The 23,575-nt window shown below is 49.2% G+C and overlaps 3 protein-coding genes and 2 long non-coding RNA genes across 29 annotated transcripts in view; 2 read left to right on the top strand and 3 right to left on the bottom strand.

Annotated features, from left to right (window-relative positions):
• On the bottom strand, positions 1–5,749 carry LOC108624881 (uncharacterized). Of its 3 annotated transcripts, XR_003389165.1 has the most exons (5): positions 3,916–4,728; positions 3,216–3,454; positions 2,643–2,759; positions 1,925–2,527; positions 1–1,861 (listed from the first exon to the last, which is right to left on the bottom strand). It is a non-coding gene; the product is annotated as an uncharacterized LOC108624881 (long non-coding RNA). The 3 variants fall into 3 exon arrangements; XR_001916612.2 differs by lacking the exons at positions 3,216–3,454; positions 3,916–4,728 and adding an exon at positions 5,649–5,749; XR_003389164.1 differs by having other exon boundaries at positions 3,216–4,728.
• On the top strand, positions 4,864–22,726 carry LOC108624876 (TOX high mobility group box family member 3). 2 transcript variants are annotated; one of them, XM_018024457.2, is made up of 11 exons: positions 4,864–5,612; positions 5,693–5,790; positions 16,388–16,477; positions 17,582–17,755; positions 17,822–17,937; positions 18,025–18,358; positions 18,416–18,546; positions 18,608–18,743; positions 18,809–19,183; positions 19,258–19,338; positions 19,402–22,726. In XM_018024457.2, the coding sequence occupies exons 1-11, from the start codon at positions 5,570–5,572 to the stop codon at positions 19,738–19,740; spliced, it is 1,917 nt and encodes a 638-aa protein (XP_017879946.1). In that variant the 5' UTR covers positions 4,864–5,569; the 3' UTR covers positions 19,741–22,726. The 2 variants fall into 2 exon arrangements, with proteins under 2 accessions (XP_017879946.1, XP_017879947.1); XM_018024458.2 differs by having other exon boundaries at positions 4,866–5,612; positions 18,434–18,546.
• LOC108624882 (uncharacterized) lies at positions 5,797–12,632 on the bottom strand. Of its 9 annotated transcripts, none has more exons than XR_003389158.1 (6): positions 11,714–12,586; positions 10,339–11,202; positions 9,797–10,255; positions 7,933–8,262; positions 6,985–7,722; positions 5,797–6,032 (listed from the first exon to the last, which is right to left on the bottom strand). It is a non-coding gene; the product is annotated as an uncharacterized LOC108624882 (long non-coding RNA). The 9 variants fall into 9 exon arrangements; XR_003389159.1 differs by lacking the exon at positions 5,797–6,032 and having other exon boundaries at positions 6,545–7,722; positions 11,714–12,464; positions 12,569–12,632; XR_003389162.1 differs by lacking the exon at positions 5,797–6,032 and having other exon boundaries at positions 6,545–7,722; positions 11,714–12,291; positions 12,353–12,586.
• On the top strand, positions 14,397–15,910 carry LOC113464329 (uncharacterized). Its single transcript, XM_026813478.1, has 3 exons — positions 14,397–14,674; positions 15,361–15,426; positions 15,522–15,910. The coding sequence occupies exons 1-3, from the start codon at positions 14,505–14,507 to the stop codon at positions 15,625–15,627; spliced, it is 342 nt and encodes a 113-aa protein (XP_026669279.1). The 5' UTR covers positions 14,397–14,504; the 3' UTR covers positions 15,628–15,910.
• Positions 21,776–23,575, bottom strand: part of HDAC4 (histone deacetylase 4) — a 20,970-nt gene continuing 19,170 nt past the window's right edge. For all 14 annotated transcript variants that reach the window (XM_018024447.2, XM_018024448.2, XM_018024456.2 and 11 more), the window contains one exon: positions 21,776–23,490. In XM_018024447.2, coding sequence (XP_017879936.1) covers positions 23,427–23,490 — 64 coding nt within the window. In that variant the 3' untranslated portion in view covers positions 21,776–23,426. The remainder of the gene's footprint in view (positions 23,491–23,575) is intronic.

Raw genomic sequence — 23,575 nt, forward strand, 5'->3', positions numbered from 1 at the left:
AAATTTCTATTGGCGTGTACAAAGAAGGGATATACGGAACTCGAGCGGTTAAAGATTGAAAACGATAAGAGGCAGCATCGAAGAAAGAGGCAGGAAGTGTAAGGGATTGCGTAATCGCGGATGAAGGTGGTCGGGATGAAAGAAGGACAGTGGTAACTGTAGCGGTAATAGCGACGGTGGTTGAAGGTGGTTGTAGGCGGCGGCGGCGGCGGTGGTGGTCGATGGCAGCGGTCGCGTGCTGGTCGCGTGCCGGAGGCGGAGCCAAGCTCGCGTGCCACCTACCTCCACCCTAAAGTTCGCGGTCCCTGTTGCACCCTACCCGCTGACACCCACCGACACCCTCCGAGGTGAGCTCTTCTACTCAACGCGACGCCCCTCGTCGACGCTACTCTTTGCTTCCTCGCGTTCTCCTCGCTCTTCCGTCCCGCGCCTTTCCGCCGCCGCCGCCGCGCTGGTTCCCGAATCCTACGGTCGCTTCCTCCTCGGTTATTGATTCCCTTGGGTAGCTAGTCCCGAAAAGGGTGCTAAAATAGGATGAGGACGATCGAAGGAACGAAAGAGAGGAGGTTGTACGTGCACGTTTACGCGTACGTACATCAACGTTAACACAGTTTCGAATCGAAACGAACCATTCTTTTGTTTCGCCTCTTTGTCGTGCCGTAAATATCCAATTTTCTCTTACGTCCCGACTTATACAGCTATCGCACTCATCGATCAGTGTGATGTAAATATAAAGAACTGACGATGAACATGATTTCCTGAAAAGTTTCATGCGTACAAGAAAGAACGGCGAAGTCTATGTCGATAGAACTGTCCGCTGTGTGAAAGGATAGCTGATGTAAGGACGCGGATACGATCAAACGAACCTCGCGACGTCAATTTATTAAATTTCCTTGATTTATCCTCGACATTATCCATCTCTGGAAGCTGTTGTTTGCACAAACTTGTCGTATTGAGAGCATCGCTCTTGAATCTCGAAACTTTGCAAACTCTCCGTCTCTTCCATCGCCCTCGCCCTCATCACCTCCTCCTCTCTCTCTATCTCTCTCGTTCATCTGCTCCTACTCGGTCGTCTTCCCCGTTGTAAGTCCGTTTTCTTCATCGCGCAAACTTCCACACCGAAGATACATGCACGTAGATGCATACGTAGATGCACAGAGGCAGAATTTACGCGTTCGTCAAGCGTACGCGTCCTCCCAGAGATCCCATCCCCGGTTCGGTTCGTTCCCTTCCTTTCGGTTTTCCTCGTTTTTGTTCCGACGCTGTCCGGAGTTGTCGTTGCGATTCAACAGTATAACCCATTTTACTTTCGAAAACTCAACGGATCAATACCAACGGGAATGCGACGAAGACGGAGAGGAATATTGCGCGGGAGGAGGAAGGAACCGCGTCGCGGGAACGAAGTCGCTGGTTCATTCTTCGCGCTATCGGTTCTCGGATTCCGATTTACCGTCAAAGGTCGATCGACCGATTAAACATCGGCGGTCGGTTGGAAGTAGCGCAGCGCATACCCGAATCGATGAGAGATCGAATGTCCCTCGCCGATGGAGCGCAAAAACCAGCAGGCAGAGACGATATGAAAATACGTATACGTACACGGCGAGGTCGTGGCAGCAACCGAATCTTCGAAAAGAGTTTCAGGTTGCGGCACGAGACTGTCAGCTGGCGAGCAGACCTCCACCTCGCTTCTTTTTCTTTCTATTCGTATTTATACCCGTCCTGTTTCTTCCTTACGCGTGCAACACCCTTCTCGAGTGCACCCAACGTCTTTTTTCCCTTCCGTGCTCGACTGACCTTTGCTCCTCCGGAGACACTCGTCCCCTTCGATTTTCGAGTTGACCCGAATCTCTTCTCTTCACGCCTGTCGAAAAACGAATAGAAGTAATCGACGTCGTGCGAAGCGACAATTCTCCAATTGTTTTACCTGGCTGATGGAAGATCGATGAGATCGGCGTACTTCGGATTTGGATGGATAGACGGCGAAGACAAATTTTGAAGAGGAGCGATTTTTTTGAACGGCAGAGTGGATCGCGCGACGTTAATCGCGATCATTTTGTCGCTGGCGAACCAGTCGACCGAAAGGAAAACTCTTTGTACGCGGAGGTGATTGATGCGAAATTTCTTTTAAGAGATTAGACGATGCTCGATTTAACTGTACACTTCGTTTCGCTTCGGCGAACGCTTCGATGAAGCGCGCCCCGTATATGCATATTACGTAAAACGTAGATACACGTACGTGGAATATTATTTATTAAACGAGTTAAAACGGGACGTATGAAAATCACGCGCAAAAGCGGCTTGGAATTAAAGAATAACAGCCGTATATCAATCGCGTGTAACCGGTCTCGTAAACGCTCGATGTTTCCAATACAGGTGTAACGTATAGGCGGTAACAGTTTCATAATTGTCGAGTACCTTGAAATTATCGGCGATCGTTTCGCCGCGAATATTTTCATCGGAGTTGTTTTATATTCCGACGTAGATAGAATCGCGAGTAAAAGGAACGTTCGTCGACGATCGGATCGGGCTGAAAAGAGAAGAGAGGTGTCGGTGATTGGCATCGATTAAACCGCCGTCGATGCTCTCCAGATAATCCCATTCGGAATAGCGGCAGAGAAGAGAAAATTGATAAAGAGCATTACCGGGTACAAAGTTATAATAATACATGTCTGATGATTGATGATTAATAAGGAGGAGCGTGTCCGACACCGGATTCTCTGTATCATGATTACCACGTGCAGCTGGACGAGGAGGAGCATCTGAAAAGGAATAAAATAAATCGATTAAATTGGAAAGAATCTCATTGGGAATTTCATAAGAGAAAATGGATCGATTTATGGACGAAGAAAGAGAAATTGATGAAAAGTATCAAGAGTTATAATATCTGACAGAATAAGGAGGAGCGTATTCGATGGTCGATTCCCTGAGTCATGTATATCACGACGAGCTGGACGAAAGGAAGCGAGCGAAAAGGAGCGCGGAGGGTTGAAATAAGCGACGGTAGGGAATCGCGAGTCGCGAGGTGCGATACGCGAGGCAAGAGGTACCAAGAGAGGACGAGTACGAGAAGACTGAACCAGGGAAAGAAGGGAGAGGAAGCGGAGGAACACGCGGATATTGATTCCCGTGGGATATGCGCGCGCCCGACGACGGGCCACTCGGAAATCTAAACGTATGTACGATGCTTTCACGGAGAATCGAGTAGGTAACTCTACAGAGAAATTTTCGCATCCGTCCGGTGGAAGAGGAGACGGAGGACCGGCCCGTGCCAAAACGCTCTGCCGTGGATCCCGTGGTTACCCAGCGACTTCGGTATCGAATCGATGCGATCGATGCTAAGCTCTGGTACTGCTTAACGTCAAAGAGCACCGATACGTGCATCATCATTTGGATAAGCATCATTACGTAGGTGCTTCTACGAAACAGTAGATGATACATCGAAGAAGCATCGAATCTGTGTACATAAAGAAAGATATTTCAATGCGATATCACACGCGTATGAAAATATTTACAGCTTGGGACAAGACCCGAAGATAGTAATTGAGCATTGACAAAATCAGGCGTACTTTGTTGTTTCAATCTACACGTGTACACAGAATCTCAAGTAATACATAGCCCCTCGCTGTTGTTCCACGACTGCGGATTTTATGCATTTATAAAACAACCGGAAGTACGAACGCTGCATGTGACGCAGTGTACAAAATATAAACAGCGAATGTAGATTGCGATCCTTAGATGATAAAGTTGATTGCAATCGACATTCTCTTAAGTGACTGTCTTACATCGAATAAAAATCCGCTGTCTATTTATGACACCCATTTCCTAGGAAGCTAAGCGCGTGACAACGGCGGTTCACGCGATGGTCGAAGAGCCGTGACAATGGGTAAGGCTCGCGTGGATAGCGGCGTTACTTACGACCACAAACCTAGCTAGCGACTCAGTCATCACCACCGTACCGAAACCGAAATCACTACACTACCACTATGTGTCTGCCACTACTTGCCATTACCTACCACCACCGGCCGCTATTTACCACTACCGTTACCACAGCTGACGCCGCCACCTCCGGGACCTTCATGAATGAAACCCACGTGCGATCCACGTGACCGTTCAACCCGCGTTCAATCCGCAATTTCTATTTGTCTTTTGACCCGGACTACTTGGTCGCGTATCGACACCGATCACCGACGTCCCCATCGATCGGCCACGGCGCAAACGTCGATCGAACGAACGTTAGGACATCCTGAGCCACGACTCTTATTTACGGTATCCTCAGACAGAGATTTTCCATTCCGTACAACGATTTTCATTTGAAAAGCGTAAAGGCAAGTTGAATCTGTGATAGGTATCGTTCGGTTCTTAATTTCTTGTAGGTTTCAAAGGAGAATAGAGTTTCGTATGAACCTCACGATTTCGAACGCTCGACGCTCCGACGAGAATTCTATTTTATCAACTTCCTTCGTCTCGACTTAATTGATGCATCGGGAGCTTCGGAGTTTGGGGCATGATTCTGGCAAACAGATAAATAATCGTGAAGCAGAATAATGGGAAAGAGAATTGTAACTGACGAAAGACAGAGGAATAAAAGGGGACACGGAGTAGTGTCACCGTTTACCTCCACTACCGTTTCATCTTCACCCCCACTTGGCAAAGTATTACATCCACTAGCAGACAGCTGGTACATACAGACGTGTACATACGTATATACATATAGAGATTGGCGGCGGTGGCGGCAGTGGCAGCGGTGGTGGCGGTGGCGGCGGCACCGACGTCACGGTCGTCCTCGTTGGTGCTTTCGCTCTCAGCGCCGACGTTCCCCTAGCCTAGCCGGTACCGAGTGACTACCGGTGCGCGCAGTCGGTCCGAGCGCTCGGTCTTTGCTGGTTAAACAGTAACAGACATTCCATGCTCCGTTCGTAAACGAGAAATTGCATAACACGGAAAGCACGTGCTATCCGTGGGTTCGCCACGGTCGATTCGCGATCGGCTTATACCGAGGTTCAGTGCAACCAAGTGCAACCGAGCCGAGTTAGCTGGACACCGAGGCAACGTGCACACGACTGTACGCACGCCGAGTACCAAGTATCCGTTGCGTACGTAAGAAAGCGAATCAAGCGGCGAGCCGTGGATAAGTCGGGAGGCAGCATCCCGTGAACGTTGAGCGCGTTATGCTCCTCTGCGATCCGATCGTCCGGTTAAAAGGCTCGTGTGTACGATCCCGAGGCGGGGACGCGTGTTCAAGAGAGTAAGACCACCGGGCACAAATTCGATTTCGCTTCGAGGCACGGAGAACGGGCAGTGGATAAACACGGGTAGATGCTAGAATCAGGTTGCAAGTGGCACGTGCGCACCGTACGTCGGTGTAGTGTACACGCGCTCGATCGCCCGGTCGATTCGATCCGGTGATTCCGGTTGCTTAAACTGTTCGCATCGAGAAGAAGAAATCGAGGAAGCGGAACACGGGACTAGCGGTGTAGAAGAAACAGAGGTACTAGGAGGCAAAGGAGAATAACAGGAGGAGAAGAAGAAGAAGCAGGGTAGCAAGGAACGCGGTGGTCACGGGGGGACGATGAGCGACGGGATAGTCGGTGCCATCGCGATCAGTCTGTTCGGTACTGTTCGGCCGCCGCGCCGTTTTTTTCACTCACCATCCCTCGGTGGAGAATTTTCACTGACGGAAGGCTCGTTCTAGGCAGCGAGAAGAAACGTCGGGACAGCATGGACGCCGGTTACACGATCCTTGGCAACGACGTCGACGTATGCAGAATGTTCGACCAGTTCTCCTACAAGGTCAGTTTCTTCGAACGAGATGCTTATTCTGTCGCGCTGTAGATCGATGGTAAACTTTAAACAATGGTATCTGCCGATGTATCCTCGCTATGAATTTTATAGGAAGCCGAGAAGTAGTCGTAGTCCAGATTTTATGCCTCTTCTTTTCGTACCTCTCGCTTGGAGGTCTGAGCGATGGCATGCATCTCGCTAGTCTTTTCGGGGCGTACCTCGCCTCTTTTTTAGCAGTTCCATCCGAGAAGCTGATATCCATAAAAGAATAAAAAAAAAACGTATATTGAAATTGCATAAAAAAGCTTGTATATGTATGTATGCGCGTATGGGTAGAGCGAAACGTTTACATACGTATAATGTATGTATCGTCGCGGCGGCGTGGAGCAAAAATGGAAATCCTCGTAATCGCCGAAGCGCGTTAAGTAAATTCGTTTCGAGCGAACAGCGATGATTGCATTCGCTTATCGCAACGTTTGATTTCGAGTCTGGCTATTTGATGAAAATAAATAGCGCGTGTCTCATTCTGTTCCCATTGATTCTCACTACTTTTTTCACCAAACGTTCGCCCCCAAATGATGAAACTCGCGGAGCCGTACCGAGATCGACAAATTCGGAATTGAATCCCAGACGAATTCACAGTATCGCCGTAATGGTGTTACGAGTTTCTCGATTTGATTATTCGAGCTAATCCGAGCGAGTCGAAAAATCAGGCGGACGGAAGTAGAAAATGGATCAAGGTGCTTTCTCTTTCGCCGGTAGATTTCGTGGAGAAAGTGTGTCGTATGATCGCGTACAAGATTCGAATCGCTTTGATTATTTCGGTGTATTAACCGAGAGAGTGTGAGAGAGAGAGAGAGAGAGATAGATTTTCGCTAATAGAACACGGAGAAGGGGTGGGTGTAGTAGGGGGTGTTTCAGTGGCAGACCGCATCGGACGACGGTCAGGCAACGGGTACGGGAACGGGCCGGGACCAGGGTCGGTCGCAGAGCCACTGACAAAATCATGAGCCACTTGTTGATCGGCCAATGACCATTCGGGCATCCTGCCGCTCGCAGTAGGATCGCTCGTCGAATCACCCTGCCTTTTTCGTCCCATTACGATATGCATCTACGGGTCTGTCAACCAATTTTCGCAAGATACAGTAACGATCATCGGCCGACGAGGAGCGTAGCACAAAATTAGTAACAAAAAGGAATTACCAGTCATTGCAAACGTCTCAGCTGGCACGTATTAAGTCAGTCGCATCTTGTTTCGAGCCAGGCACGAGCTTTTGCACCGACCCAATAATCATTGTACAAATAATAGAAAGCCACGCGCGCTCCGACGTTCTATTCGCTTACCTGCAAATAGAATCGTTGTAAAAGGAATTGCGCTATAAGGATATAATTTGATGTACTTTCCGCCGGAGTATTGGTACTGTTTCTCTTCACCCCCGTCATCCCCTCGCCCGTACCCGTTGTCCCTTATTTTCCCGACCCCCGACCCTATCATACCTACCCTGCCCCTCGGCCCCTCGCTCTGCTCCTCTACCCTTTCCATGATTTCCGAGCTCGCGAGAGCCAGCGAACCCGCGAACCTACCCCTCTTCCCTACCCCACCACCTCATTCCGCGTTCCCCGTACCCTCTGCCTCCCCCAGCGCCCGCACCCTCTTCGTAGTCTCAACCTAGCCACCCGCGAACCCTCTCTCTCTCTCTCTCTCGTTAAATCAATAAGCCATTCGGTCTGCCTGCCACACTAGCGGCGGGGCATTTTGTCCGATTTTCTTTCCCGGCCCGATTCGCTTTTCCGCGTAATCTGCACGGCGCGAGAAAGGGTGACAAGGTGAGAAGCGGCACGGACTCTCGCTCTGGGACCAGATCCATAGATTTGGAATCTCGACGTGGCTCTCGCTCCAGCGAGCTACTACCCCCGTCGCTCGTAGGACACGACGTCAACCTACGGAGAAGTATTAGAAGAATATATCGATGCTGGGGAACAGTAACTAACCGTGGATGAAGACTTCGGTAAAGCAAGCGAATAAAGCGTAACGGAGAACCGAGTTCGTTCGTATTCGAAAGTTTCGGGAGCAAACTCGGCTGCCGAGGTAGTCGAATACAATGGCCGGGCAGAAGTTTCCGCGAAACTAAACAAGTTTATTTAACTTACCTCGGCACACCGGTTCCCATTCCCATTCTCCCTCGACTCTTCTAGAGTCGCATCTCCACGTGGAATCTGCCCTCCCCAACCCCCCTCGCCCTCTTCGTCCCGCGGCCTCCCTGCACCTCCTGCTCAGCCTCCCTTCAAATACGCTTCTTCTTCTTCTTCTTCTTCGCCTGTCTTTCTCCTCTTCGGTCCCTCTCGTTTCACCTCATCTCATCTCATCTCATCTCGTCTCATCTCGTCTCGTCTCATCCCGGTTCCTCTCCAACTACTATCCTCTCCTCCTTCACTTTCCACTTCTCCGGTTATCCTACTTGCACGGACCCGCCCCTATACCTGCAATAACGGCAAGTTTTCCGAAAGTTCCCGACAGATTAACGACTATTGGAATTGTTCGAGTTATGGAGGAGCGCGAGCGCGAGAGAGAGACAAGGAATACGAGAGATTGCGAAACCTCTGCTCGGCGAGGAAAAAAAGAGTAGCCGGAATTCCGTCAAATTGTTGTCAACGATAACGGGGCAACAACGGGATGAAAGGGTGGGAAGAGAGGACCTTCCGATTTCGAAAGGAAACGAAAGCTGAAAGAGGACCGTGACTGTTTCTATGCCGGGGTATACATACATACACGTGTACGTGTGCGTCCATGAAATGGGATACAGCTGTACATACGTATGCCTGTATATCTTCTTTATGGCGACCATTAACATATTTTTTGCTGTACGTATTATCATACAATAGTGGCGCAAATATTACAACTTACGGTCGTAAATCAAAGTGCGGGAAGGGGTGGCCTGGAAGACGAAATGCCGGGAAAGAAAGGGAAAAAGGACAGAAATAGGAGCGAGGAATAAGGAAAAGGAGTTAAGGGAATGGGGACGGGGGATGGGAATGGGGACGAGGACGGAGACGGTGGAGGCGCGGGACGAACGCGGAGCAGCGGCGGCGGCGGCGGGGGGAATATTAGAGATATCGGAATTATAGTGGAAACCAGTTTGTAAGTAATACGACTCGGTACGATAAAGTGAAATAAGTAAATTCTTTACTATTGACTGTGCAAGGTCGTTGACACCTACGTTGCCCAACTTGATAACTGGCCGAGCCAGGACACATCGCCGTCGTTCCAAAGTGGAACGACGGTGACGCAATTGCGAGATTGCAAATTTTTCGTGGTACGTGTCATTAGGTATTAAAAATCGTTACTGATACACACGTGCATACACCGAGTGCAATCTAAATTGTGCGTTCGACGAAGTGTAGAAAACTTAATCCGTATCTCGCCTGATAAGAGTGGCACGACGGGCATGGCCCAGTGATAACGCGCACGCATGGTTCCGGATGCAAACGGGTTTAGATAACGCGTAGCCGGGTGAACGCGATCTCGCGATGGAATTAAGAAATTGGTCGTTTCGTTTCGTTCTACGAGCAACGAAAGCGAACCAGCGGTGTAGCGAGGAGGAGGAGGAGGAGGAGCAGCAGCAGCAGCAGCAGCAGCAGGGCCGGCTGAGCTTGTATTCCTTCTCGGTGTTCCCCGGCGCATTAAAACGGAAACGTTGAAGAAATTTCAGATAATGTTCGATAGTAAATTAAGATATAATAACTTTCGTGAAAGTTGTACGACGGCGAAGAGATGGAAGAGAAGAAAAAGGCGATGGGATGGAGGGCGGTGGGACGAGGGGATAGGGAACTCCATTAACTTTTATTTCTCCGGGAAAGTAACTTTGCCCCTTCCCCCGTCAGTTCCCCTCCGCCCCTCCTAAGACAAGACGACCACCCACTGCCTCCTTCCGACCGTTCCTCTCATCCCTCTCGCGAACCACCGCCACCCCCACTGTTCCTCGTCCATTTCGACCGCCTCCGCCTCCACGTTCACCTCGGTCCCGCTTCTTCCAGAGGATGATTCCCCTCTGTTTCCTTGTTCCGCGCTACCACGGCTCCGTTCTCCTGCTTTGCCCTGCCTGGCTGCCTGGCTGCCTTACCTTCCGTCGCCCTGTCGCCGCTACACCTCCTCCAGAGTACTCTGGTGCACCGATGAAACTTTGTAAAGCGACTTAGTCAAACTTTAATAAATTCCTTCGTACAGTTTCAAAGCGGTTCTACGCGGGATTGCAAATGATTACGTTTCTCGCCTGGCTCTCCCTCTCTCTCTCTTCTCTTCCCCTTTTTTTCCTTCCCGCTCTCAAACGTGCACTCGAGATCTGTACAATAATTGCCTCGAAAATCTGGTACGAAGAATCTCGTCGAATCTAAAACGCGAGGGTCGCATACGCACATTCCCATGGCAACGATCTTGATCAGATAGGAAATAGCAGAACGGAGAACAGAGAGCGATCTAGATAATGCATTCGATACAGGTAATATATAATATCTATATATGTATATACTATATATATATGTACGTGGATGTATGTATACCTGTGTCTATACAGCGTTCCAGATACAATATTTATGGCTCGACGTATTTCGCTAGCAGTCCATTATTCATTCCGTAGCGGTGAATAAGCATTTCAGAGTATCGTACCGAGTTCCCTCCGCGCCGGTGTACGTGCATACATGCATGGCGCACGTACATATTATACATATGTACCGTGCGTTTGCGAATTCCTTAGATGCCGAGAGTCACTGTTCGACCAGCAAACTTTATACACCTTTGTACCAGGGCCGACAAAGGTGCGGGAGCTGACGCGAGCTCTTATTTTTGAATAGATGCGCTTTTTACCCGACTACTCTCGATGGGCATTTTGTAGCGCGCGTTAGAGGAAAGACGGTGCACGTACTTGCTCCGGGATGCGAGGGGATGGACTGGCGCGGGGTGAGAAAGGAGGGTGGGGCGCGCGTTGGTGAAACGGACGCGGAGTCATAGACGCCGTGAGCAGGAGGGTGAACGAGAAGGAGGGAAAACGGGAAAGGTGTAGAAAAGCGGAGAGGAAAGCTAAGAACCGTCCGATCCGCAGGGTAGACAAGATTCACACTTGTTGCTCCCTTCTTGGCTGTACGGTCTACGGCGAAAAGCTCGTTTATCCGAGGAATTCCCCGTGGTCAAAAGGTCATGTGCCGCGCGCACCCCCTTTTTTCCTCCGATCACCCGAATAGAATTCGTCCCGTAAACGTTTTCGCTCTCTCGGCGAGAGTACGAGCCGTGTCAGTTATTTCGGTTCACGGATCAGCCGTTTTCGTGCAACCGACGACGTCGTATCCTTGAACTGTTAAAGGATGTTCACATGAATTGTACACCGTGTCGTGTCGGCTCGTTTCCTCGTCACCGTCCTCCAGTTTTACCTACAATAAACCTCTGTTAATGTATGGAAATTGACGGTTGAAAATCTGAGAGATTCTTAGAAGATCGTTAGAAGGAGTAGATCGATTTTCGCTGAGATATCGTTGGTACACTGTTGTGGGTCGGGCCGTAGATATCCGATGGAATGGGTTGGAAAAAATTAGAACGAACGAAGAGGGAACGGGCGGGTAGAAGGGGAGGTCGCGGGAACGGAGAAACGCTCGCTTACCGTGACTGGTAATAAGAGATTTACGGGAGATAAGCGGACGCTCGCGTAATAAGTAAAACCGGTTTAAGAGACCGTCGACGATAATGCGAATCGACGCACACGCACGGGATAAAGATGGAACGGTGTGTCGAGAAGCGGAGGGCTCCCCCCTCCCCCCCCCAAGTGGAAGGGATCGTTCTTCGCGACTAACAAGTACTCACGGTGGGGAATACGCGAAAGTGCAAACATATGGCAGAAAAAGAGTCGAATCGATGTTAAACGACAAAAAGAGAAAATCTCTGTACCGCGACAGACCTCGGGCGATAATCAGCTGTGTAAACGTTCTCTCGGACAAGTTTGTAAAATCAACATTTGCTCGAGACGTTGAAAAGCGTGTTTAATGAATCTTGGAAGGAGCCAGGGTATGACCACGGTAATAACGGTAATAACGTCTCGCAGCCGATTTCCGCATGGTCAGTGCATGATTTAAGGTCTGCTCCAACGTCGGCCGTATCGGTGATACATGCGATGATGCATCCACTGTCACGTAGGCAGGACGTAATAGTAGAACGATGTAGATAATTGCCCGTGTACGTGCAGTATTTAAATATGTGCATGCTGACGTTTAACTACGAGTCCGGATCAATTTTTTCTAGCATCCGCGATGCGGAGGTATACGATTAAGAATCGTTTTGTCTCGGCAGTTTTTTGTAGAGCGCACCGAGACTAGGCTAGACCGTCCCGCGAGAGAATATCGATTCGGCTGCCGCGGCGGTCCGCCGCCACGACCGTGTGGTTTCTTTACCAAACCTCTTTGCTCTCTGATTCTTCCCCGAACTTTTTCTCAAACAGAGATCTATAACAACTCTCCTTCTTACGATACCTGGTACACAGAAACATATCAATTATCGCCTGCCCTTCGTTCTTCCGTTCTCGTTTCTTACACTCTCGCTTTCTACACTCGCGGTTACACAATTCCTTCAGCGAGAACCGTTCGTGGCCAATCGTAGTTTTCGTTCTAAACGTAGAAGAATCGTGTTCAGATCGCGCAATAGCCTGCAGCGTTAAAATAACTAATGTACCGTAGATATAGAAACACACGAACGCAATCGGAATGCCACTGATCATGAAATTACGACTACCTTTCGCCAGAATCTTACCTATTCTTTATAAACTTGGCCGCTGGTTCCCCACGAGCTACTGCCACGGCATATTCTGTTACCATCGCTGCCGTGTCCTACTTTCTTCGAATATTTGAGCACCTAACTGAGTATCGGTAGATAACGCGCGTTTAATAGCTACACGACATTACTACGACCATAAGTAAACGTGTACTTCCACGATTTCTACGTGCTGATCGAGCGTAACTCGGGTATATCGAAATTACCTTACCAGATTAGATCGAGGCGATTCGATCCATCGTCGTTTATGAGAGAGCGTATCGTTTACCGTTCTTATTGGGGAGTTATTCGTTTCTCACCTGTGGACACAATCGGGGAACACCGTCGTAGCATTCGATCTTGTTACATACAGGAGGAAAGTTCGTTTCGTCATGGTTTGCGCGCGCGTCATAGGTACGCCGCGAGTCGCGGTCCTCTGTTCGTCGGTTGCACCACCGGCCTCTTTCAATTTCAATCCTGTTTCCCTCGGCCCCGTCCCCTATACCTATTCCCCGGCCCCTCTACGTCTTTCGAGCCGAGAACCGAGCCGTTTCTTCTCATTGTCAGCCGCAGCGTAACGTTCGCGGCGCGTTATCTGGGCCACGGAACACTAATTTTACCCGTTTAATTTTAATTCAGAATGATACGGACACGAAACGTTTAACGACGACTCTGACCAACTGAACGTCGATGCAGGTTTCGACATCGATTCGGGATCGAAGGTATACCCGATTGTATTCGTTCCAAACTTCAGGCATAGGATGCAAAGTATGTACACAGAATCCGTGCATCAGCCTGAGAAATCAGAAACAACAAGCGACGCGCCCACTTCGAAATACTACGGTTCCCCGGGCCGTCCTCGTCCAATTGATTTTTTGCTTCCTCGTCGCGTTTATAGTTTTCCGCGAGTCATATCCGCGATTGTATGTATCCTCTTTATTTATTTAGTAATGCACGTATAGAAGACTTGGAAGGAGAGGAGGCGCGCGCGTCCACTCCCCTGTCGTGTCCATCCCCACCACGGGATCGTGGCACAAAACGAACCTCCTTGAATCATTCCCGCGCCGGCCACCGCGAGGAGCGCGTATCGTTTTTGCCACGCTGTCACCAGTTACGCCACGAGACGATCGCGACTCGTGTTTCGTTGCGTTTGGAAATTAATTTATGTTGAGTCGCCTTGCGTGAGGATCGGGCCCGTTCGTCGACGTTCGTTCAACGTGATCGGGGCGTGTGGTGATGTGAGAGCCAAGTGTCGGAAAGTGTTGTACCTGGATGATCGTAGGATCGCGTTTAATAGTTCTCGTTTGTTCGTTCTCGTACCGACTACGTCGTTTCGACTCTTTGATCGGGTCGTTTTCAATGAAGGAGATCGTGTTCCGAAGATAAAAACACGCGGTACGTTATTTCGCGGTGCACGTGTGTTCGGTAACCTGGCGACGCTTCGCTGATTCCACTCATCGGTAAGTCGGCGACGATTCACATTACGACGAAGAGCACTTTTCGCTCGTTTTAATCGTACTTTCTCTCACACCGAGTCACGATACGAGAGCAAACACGATCGTCCCGAGATTACGATTTTAATTTAATCGTTTGTTTGCTCTTGGGACATATTCAACCAGGTACGCCATCTGTCGAGCCTCGAGTCTCGATTCGATTCGGCGAGTAACGCTGGCTGTTGAATCCAGAAAACGATCACGCATCTTTTCGTTTACGAATCGTTTTTACAGATTCGACACGGTCAATTGACTGTAACGCCGTTTTAAAAGAGCGTCGACTATTTATCATGATTACTTTCTTTCGGCAATCGGGATTCATCGGCTAGGCAAGTAGAATTTATGTACGCCTCCTACTTGTTTATACCGAAAGAGAAATCGGAAAACAACGACGCGAAGCAACGTTGCGTTCGTGCGGTACATTTTTTTGGTGGAGCAGATGGATGGTAATGAACGATGGGTACCCCGGAGTCGGGTCTGTCGAAAGAAATGAAAAAAAAAAAACCGGGATTAAGAAAATGGAAAGGGTACGAGACGCGGATTACAAATGGTGGCGATGTCGGCGAGAGGCGCTGGGACGGGGAACAGGTTTAACATCGGTTACTTACGCCGAGTAAGAGACTCGTTTGTGTATATCTATTGGATCTCTGCTCGCTTTCGCTTTACTCCTCTGTTTCTTGTCACGGCCGCCGTTCTCTTCATTCGATTCCTCTTCCCCGTGTTTACCAACTCCGTCCTTTCACGCGTTCTCAATTTTTAATGTCTGTCGCGTCGCATTGTTCGAATTTGATATAGTTTCCGAGATTGGTTTTTTGCTCAACCAAATCTCGCGTATTCTTCCTTAATGAATGAAGAACGCAGCAGGCGAATATGAGAAATTGAAGACGAGAAAGAAACGTTTGTGAGAGCGTCATGAAATCCTCCTTTATTATTCGTTGCTCGCGATTTGAATTTCCTTGCTCGCCGTCATCGTCTACTTACCTATACACCTATCTACCTGTTCGGTCCGTTTGCCTGCTTGCTTACCTGTCTACCTACCTACCAACCTATCTACCTACCTACCTGCTTGCCTGTCTCCCTGCCAGCCTGACCGCTTGCCTGGCTGCCTGCCTGCCTGCTGTTACTTCTGTTGGAAAAAGCAACGTCGTACACGTTACCATCTTTCTTCTCTCTTCGCCTTGAGCATTCTTTCATTGTCGCACTAGCTCCCTGCATCCTTTGTGCAGCTTTTCGGTTTTCAAACAGGTTTTTAATGTCGAGTGTTATTATTTCGATAACTGTCACTTGTTGTTCATGAAGAAAGCGGAAAAACGCAATGGCCTCTCCTAATGACACGATTTCGGACTTCCGTGAGGGATCACAAATGTATGGACCGAAGTTTACTATTATATAGTACTAACAATTAGTCTCTTATTAGACTTATAATCTTTACGTGTCTTCTTACGACTTTTCTTCTTCAGATTGAAAACCCTAGAGAATCGCTTCTCTCTTTTACAACCCTATTACCTGCTCCGAGAAGTGTGGGAAGGTCGGTCGAAGGAGCAGATGGCAAGAAACGGTTATTAACAGAGAAATAACAAGTCGTGAAATCGAGTTTTCGAGAGGAGCGCGCGCGCGCGGCGCGCAGCGTAGATTGAAAAACAGGGAGGAAATTTGTAAGAAGCACTCGAATCGGGTGGTATGCAGCGCGATATAGGCGGGCTGCGCGGGTCGATGACCGTAGAGTAACGCGAATAACGTGCTTTGTTAAGGGCAGGTGTAGGAGACGGCGTTGGTGGTGGTGGTGGCGGCGGTGGTGACAGGGACGAGTAGAAAACGAGGGCGGAGGAATCGAAGCCGCACACGAGACGACTAGAATATGTTCCGCTCGTCGAGACTTGAAAAGAGCGAGGAAAAAAGGAAGGTTGCGACACGTCCTTAGTGTACGTAACAGCGATCGCGTGACCGGGCGTCCCGTCCCGGAATATTTTGCGAATCGGGATACGGACGCGCCGCGTCGAGGTGGGGTCCCGCATGGCGAATATCGCGTTCTCTTTGGGGACCTCGAGCGGCTCGGCGTCGGCCAAATGGGATTCCGACTCTATAGATCCGATGTAGCGAGCGAGTTAGCTCTAAGCCCGAAGGTCCCATCTGGCGATCGTCGTGCCCGTCGGCCCACTCGGACAGATATTTTAAGGATCCCGAGCGAAATGTTTCGTCAATTGAAACCGGTTTTAAAAACGGAGAAGCGTGATGCGTTTCAGAGAATCGTGAGCCACGGACGGCAGGGGGGGATGTACCGAGTGCTTCCGCTATGAATCGATGTAGACGTGGCCGTCTGTTTCAGAGGAACGAGGGTCTCGACTTTTCGCTGAACGTCCCGCAGCATCATCATTCGACGTCGTATCAACACAGCGGCTACGCCATGGCTGATCAGGTAACTTTTCTCTGGATCCCGTGATTTAATTAAACCGCGAGCAAGCAAGTAACTAAGTACGGAACGCGGGACGGGTAAATAAGTAAGAAGGTAGGCAGGGGACGGATTGCGCGAAACGAAATTCGCTGAAGACAGGAATATGGTCCGATTGGGTATCTGGCCGCGAGCACGCGGCGGGCGCGCGGGGGATGTGGGCGCGGGTGTACCGGGAGTGTGGGTGCTGCGAGAGTGCAGGTGCAGACGGGTGGGGGTGCGAGAGCCCCCTTCCTTCATGGGGAACGAAGGGAGCGAATAGGAACGCGAGAGCGAACCAACGGGGTAGGAAAGATACGACTATCTTGGTTCGGCCGGATAGGCAGGCAGAGGACGAGGAACCGGTGGAGCCCGGGGTTGGGGTTGGAGTCGGAGCTGGGTACGCGGGGCACGGAGGAGGAGAGGCGGAGGGCAGATGAGGTTGGGGCTGTAGAGAGCCGGGGAGGGGTGTAGAGAGAAAGAAAAGTTTGAAACCGGTGGAGGAAGAAGATGGATAGGCGCGTAGTCGATTCGGAGATGGAAAGGGAGTGGGAGTAGGGGGTGTAGGAGTCGTTGAAATAGAACGGGTATGTACGCGTACACACGGACTATGCGAAAAGGGGGACGGGGACGAAGCGCGGTAAAACGGGACGCGAGAGAACCGAGAGAGGGGGGGGAGAGGGGGCTGTGAGAGAGGAAGAGGCGGGGGCGAGGGTGAAACGATAGAGTAAGAGAAACATCGTGAGGTAAGGGGTAACGCGAACGATGCGAGGGAAGAGAGAGGCAGAGGTGTACTCGATCAATAGGCAAGTACGTTCCTTCAAAGGAAAATTCCTGACGCTATTAAATCCAATTTAAAAACTTTTATTCCCCGTGGCCCGACGCGCTGCGCGGCAAATGTATTTTCCTTCGTTCCTCGCTACGAAAGGGAATAAATTGCTAAAAGGATTTCAAACGATACGACGTCGCTCGTTCTCCGTCTATCTCGTTGCTCCGGCGACTATGCCAGCGATTCGCGTTATCTACCCGTAGGTACATGTACTTACGCCGCGTCCGATTCGAAATGAATCGTCAACGTTGCATGATTTTCAGACGTTTCACACACCCAGTTTCGGCGACGAGGACTTTGACATACCCGCGATTCACCCGCACTCGCATCAGCATCATCATCAACAACAACAGCAGCAGCAGCAGCAGCAGCAGCAGCAACAGCAACCGCAACCGCAACAATCTCAGCACGACCCGATGCACGGGTACCAAGCACAGGTGAGTCTTCTCCGCGCCGAGGAAGCTTACGAGCGTGGTACCAACGAGAACGAATCGGTTTCCCAGATGATGCAAACCGGAAGTGTCCAGCAATCACCGGATGGTTTGACCCTTGACCCGGGTGGATACCAGCAGTCGCTCTATATGCAACAGGAACACTCGATGCAACCGATCAGCGTCAGGTGAGCGGTTCGAGCGATTCTCTCGAATCGATGAACCTGCAGTCCGGAGCGAAGTAGTAAACTTCCTTTGTCGATGCTCTTTTGCAGCTCGACGTACAACAGTTCGCAAGGTTCATACGCGAGTATGAATTCTCCGCGACAGCAGCATGGAAATCAGCAAATGATGATACTTCAACAGCAGCAGCAGCAGCAACAACAGCAACAGCAACAACAGCAGCAGCAGCAGCAACAAATGCACATGCAGTACATGCATTCTCAGCAGCAGCAGCAACAGCAACAGCAGCAGCAGATGCAACAGCAGATGCAGTACAGGAGCCCGACGGGCGGCAGTCCGTCGGCGATACAGCAGAATACTCTTCCGGAAGCGAGCAATACTACCACCAGCGAAGATAGCGACGACAGTACTCCCCATTCCGCAATGGTGAGATTCGAATCCGATACGCGTCGCCCGGATTGTATAAAAATTTGAAAAATAAAGTTGCGATCGTGCGTCCAGGTCACAGGGATTAAGCGGCCGTCGCCGGAACCGGCCGATGTCGGAACAAAGAATCAGAGAAAACCAAAGTCGCAGAAGAAAAAGAAGAAGAGGGATCCTAATGAACCGCAGAAGTAAGTATTCTACTTCAGTCGATATCGATTTTGAATTCGTGTTACATGTGCGTCATTTCAGACCTGTCTCGGCGTACGCTCTGTTCTTCCGCGACACGCAGGCAGCGATCAAAGGGCAGAACCCGAACGCTAGTTTCGGCGAAGTCTCTAAGATCGTGGCTTCGATGTGGGACGCACTGGACACCGAGCATAAGAACGTGAGTATTCTTAAACGACGATTAAAGTCGACGAATAAAATCGATGTGATTCCGTCGTCTTGCAGGTCTACAAGAAGAAAACCGAAGCCGCAAAGAAGGAATATCTGCAGGCCCTCGCGGCATACAGGGCGTCCCTCGTCAGTAAAGGCGCTGCCGAGAGCGAGCAGCAGCATCAGCAGCATCAACCTCAACAGCAGCCGTCGCCGCAGCAGCAAGTTCAATACGCAGCGTACGGGAATTACGCTGGAAACGGTACGCCTGGGACCATTTCGTATCAGGTGTACAGCCCTCAACCGCAACCTCCGTCGCCTCAGCAGCAGCATCCGCATACGCATCCGCACCAGCAGCAGCTTCAACATCATCAGCAAACGCAACAGATGCAGGTGAAAAAGTCTCCCCATCACTTGACTATGCAAGGAAATCCTCAGCAAGCGCAGCAGGTAATTATATTTTCTGAATCAAGTTGTCACTCCGGTGTCATCGGATTTAAATATCTTCTAACAATGTTTCTCAGACTATGATGACGACTTCGATGACGCATATGTCACAGCAGCAGCACATGCAGCAGCAAGTTTCCCAACAGCAGTACATGCAGGTAAGCAACGAGTCTGATTCTTTCGTTTCTATCGATCGTTTGAAACTTGTAATTTTTGTGCAGATGTCGCAGCAACAAGTGCAACAGGTGCAACAATCACAGCAGCAGCAGCACCAACAATCCCAACAGCAACACCAGCAGCAGATGATGCACACGAGTCCTCCGAAAACCGACTCGTTGTCGAGTCCTCCGCCGGTGGTGAACTCGACGAGCATAGCCGGTCAGCGACAAACGTCGAACGCCTGCATACGCCACGGGTGCCCGAATCCGGCGGTGGCGAACAGCGAGTGGGAGGATGAATACTGCAGTAACGAATGCGTGGTCAGCCACTGCAGGGACGTGTTCACCACGTGGGTATCGTCGAATCAAAACGCCCAACAGAACTTCTCGACGGTGAAATAAGATGGGAAACGAAATGATCGTCCGAAGGGTTTCCTAACGTATATTATACACGAACAACTCGAGAATTTGTACATACACCCATCTCGGCGAGAAGGTTGTTTGACGTCAGATCGAACAGTCGATTGTATCGTTCGCTATAGGTTTCGTTCGAAAGACTGCCTGCGTAGCAGCGCGACGCTCGTCGACGCGGAGACCGTCGCTCTACTTTTCCACTGATCAACGAGTCACTCGTTTTTTAACGCCGGGACGAGCGACGTCGCTGCGTGACCGCGAAAGAGTATTAGAATCGCCAAAGTAGCCGATAAAATCGAGCTGTAGTTCAGAGAAACCGATTGCCTCGTTGTCGTAATCGAATTACCAAGTAATCGGATCCGCGGGTGGGTGAGCGAGGCGGTCGCGTTCCTCGAACGTTTAGTTAGGGACCGTTTAACGATAGATCAAAGTAATTTCATAGGAGTATATTCGCAAAATTAGAAGTACGTACCTATTTAAAATCTGAATCCGCGTGGCATCGTATAAGTATCTCGCGAACTTATTTATCTCGCTACGCGACGAATTGAGATTCTACGCCCGTTGGATCATCGGGACTTGGTGTATAGTACGATGTTCACGTCTGCTGGTGGTGAAACGGTGCGGGAGGTAACGGAGGAAAACGAAGTTTGATCGTCACGAGCAGTAATCGATGACGCAACTTATTTTTGTATAATTTTACAAATTATCGAAGAGTCGCGCTAGTGATTCGGAGCGAAATTGGAGAAGTACAGAGAGAAAGGGAGAGAGTGAATGTTGCGAAAGACGAGCGCGACCGCCGTAGAAATTATCATCTACTCGTCTGGTCGGTTCAATGATTTTATACGTTCGCGTTCGCTCTTTCGTTGGTATCGTATTTTCTCAACGCGCGACGTTCACCGAACAAGTTGCGTTCTGAACGAGTTTTAGTTAGGGACAGACGATATGTCTCTGCAGAGCACAGCTTGTACCAGTTTCCATCGCGATCGAAACGATTATCGAACGAGATTGACTTCTTTGACGCCGAGTAAATACAAATCAAATTACGTTCCTAATCGATCGCTCCACAATCTTTCACTGAAATTTCCAAGTATCTCTCGCTTACGTGCTCTTCGTCAACTTCTTTGACGACGACTTCCCGTCTCGAGAAACGGTGTGAAGTTTTGCGCGTCCAACAAGAATCCATCAGTTTTTCAAAGGAAGATCTTTTCTTTTCGATCACACGGAATCCTGTACATAGTAACGAGTGGGAGGAAGGAAATATTCCATAGCTCTGTAAGTCTCTACAATGTAAACATAATCGACATAGTGTAACATATTGATCCACACGTACACGTAAACGTATGTCATATAGGATCACATATATATAAATATAAATAATATAAATGTAAAAAAAAGTACGATCGGGTCGAGAAAACCGGCGAGGTCGTGCGTACATGTATACGTATACGCGTATGTATATATATATTTACATATGTATATGCACGAGCGATAAGACGAAACGCGTTAGTCTCGCGGATCGTTCCCGGATGTAAAACTCTATAAGCGTAGACGATTAATAGATTGGTCTGGAAATTGGTCGAACAGAGTGAGAGCGTGGCAAGTTTTCCAGGTTTATTTAGGCGCAATTGCGAACGTAAAATATATACAAAAAGAAATGTATACTGTGTGAAAGAGGGGAGGAATCAGAAAAAAAAAGATAGAGAAAAGTCGAAGAGAGAGAGAAAAGAAAATAAAATTTAAAAGATATCCAACCAAATATGAGAGAGTACGCGTTAACGCGTTGTCACCCTCGTGTTACCGCAGGCGGGAGAAACGATTCGGTTCTATCCTACCTGCTTGTGGAACAGAGTCCGAAAGAGATGGAAAACGGTGGGGAGGCGAACTCTTGACCTACACTACGTAAACCGGAACCAGCCGTCTCGGATTCCTCTCGGCCCGTTTCCTACGGGAGTCGACACTCCAGTTAGGACGGAGCCGGCTGGAAGGAATACGATCAGATGAGAGATGCACTCATTGGTATACGTAACACAATGACTATAGTTTTTATTTAAAATTACTTTACGAGGTACATTTATATACATAAAAAATGTATGACTGATACATTTAAGCTTACGCAAATATGGACATATCCGTACACGTGCAATAACGTAATCGTAACAATTTTCCTTACGTTTTCATCCTTTTACATTTTACTTCTTTCAGCTTTTAGTTTTCATTTCGCATAAATCCTGTTCTCTCTCGATCAACGTTAGAAATCTTTTTTTCTCGATGCGATGTGATACGATACGATCAATTCAACGACTTTATACCTAACATGGTATCGCTCTTTTACAAAGCGACACCGGAATGTTGCAAGTTCTCCTTTGCCCGAAACACGAATAAATTTTTTTCTCGCAAATAACGTCAACAACAATTTCGTAACGGGTCGCCGTGCGAGATCTTAGAATCGGTCGGCGAAACGAGTCATGATCGGTCGAGTCAGATAATGGTAAAAAAGAAAGGAGGAAAGGACAGAAAGAAAGGAGAGAACTCAGTAGACGGGATAAATAATGAGTGATTGCGAGCAGGAGATCCAAAATAAATAGGGGTAACGCGAATCGACCGAAAATAATGTTTCGCGCCTCGATGCTTCCAAAAACTTTTTGGTAAAAACGTGGGACGATACACGACGAACACTTGAGATTCTTGCGGACACGTAGACATACAAAGTACACATGTATTTTTGTTTGTACTCGACACGCTTCCTCCCTCTCTCTCTCTCTCTCTCTCTCTCTCTCTCTCTCTTGCATGCTGCATACACGAAAGACCACACGAGTACTTCTATAACAGTTCGATCCGCGTGCCGCAACCTTCGACGCGCAACACGCGTCCGGCGGCAGGTTCACAGAAACAATTTGTCGATCGACAGATTTCACTCGCATTCCTTTTTTTCGTAAAATGCACGACACAAAAATAAATGCTCCTATTTCGATTACTTATATATCATCTTCCCTTTGAATTTCTCTCTCACACACGCACGCCTGGCGAACGTGCTCTCGCCATCCGCTTCTCATTCTCTCTCTCGATTTTAACAACGTTACACGCTCTCGCGAATAATTATTTATATATCTTTGACGTATACAGCTCGTCAAATTTCTTCATTTTTACAAAATATCACAAAAATCACACCAGCCTTTGTTCGCGACAAAAGAAGAAAGGACAACCCATCGCATACGTTACATCGTGTCTTATGCCGCTCTCGAAGAAAGATGACGTAGGTAGAACGAAACGCTGCCCGAGGGAGGGATGAAAAACGTTCCCTCGCCGCTGCTTCGAACAGCGCATCGCTTCCTCCACGTTTCCGCCGGGGATGTGACCGCCCGAATTCCGACCCACGGAAATACGATGGCGGGGTGGAGAAAGGAAAGAGAGAACATCGAATAGACCCGGGGAGAAAGCGAGGCCATACGGCTGCGCGTTCCACAGGGCAAACGCGAAGGAGTAGCAAAAAACTGAACACTTAAAAACTACTGTCTTTTCAGTTTAACAAGAATCGAATCCGCTTTGTCGTGGGGAAGCGGACGTGGTCGGTAGCAGCGACGATGGTGGCGGTTAGCGAATCCGCTCGTCGTTCGCGCGCGCTAGGAGATCACGCGGACAAGACTGTATCCAAAGACGAAGAATCACGTCTCCCTTCACTTGGCATCGTCCTGCTCCATCGGCTCCTCGGAAACTTCTCGGGAATGTTCTGGGGTAGTTCTGGTGTTTCCACGAGTAACAAAGTGTAATTAATCGTTAACGAAGCGAGAAGATAGACGAGGATACGCACGGATGTGCGGACTTA

This window comes from Ceratina calcarata, unplaced genomic scaffold (genome assembly GCF_001652005.2).
Source record: "Ceratina calcarata isolate Rehan_Ccalc_2016 unplaced genomic scaffold, ASM165200v1 scaffold334.2, whole genome shotgun sequence".
Taxonomy (NCBI): Eukaryota; Metazoa; Arthropoda; class Insecta; order Hymenoptera; family Apidae; genus Ceratina; species Ceratina calcarata.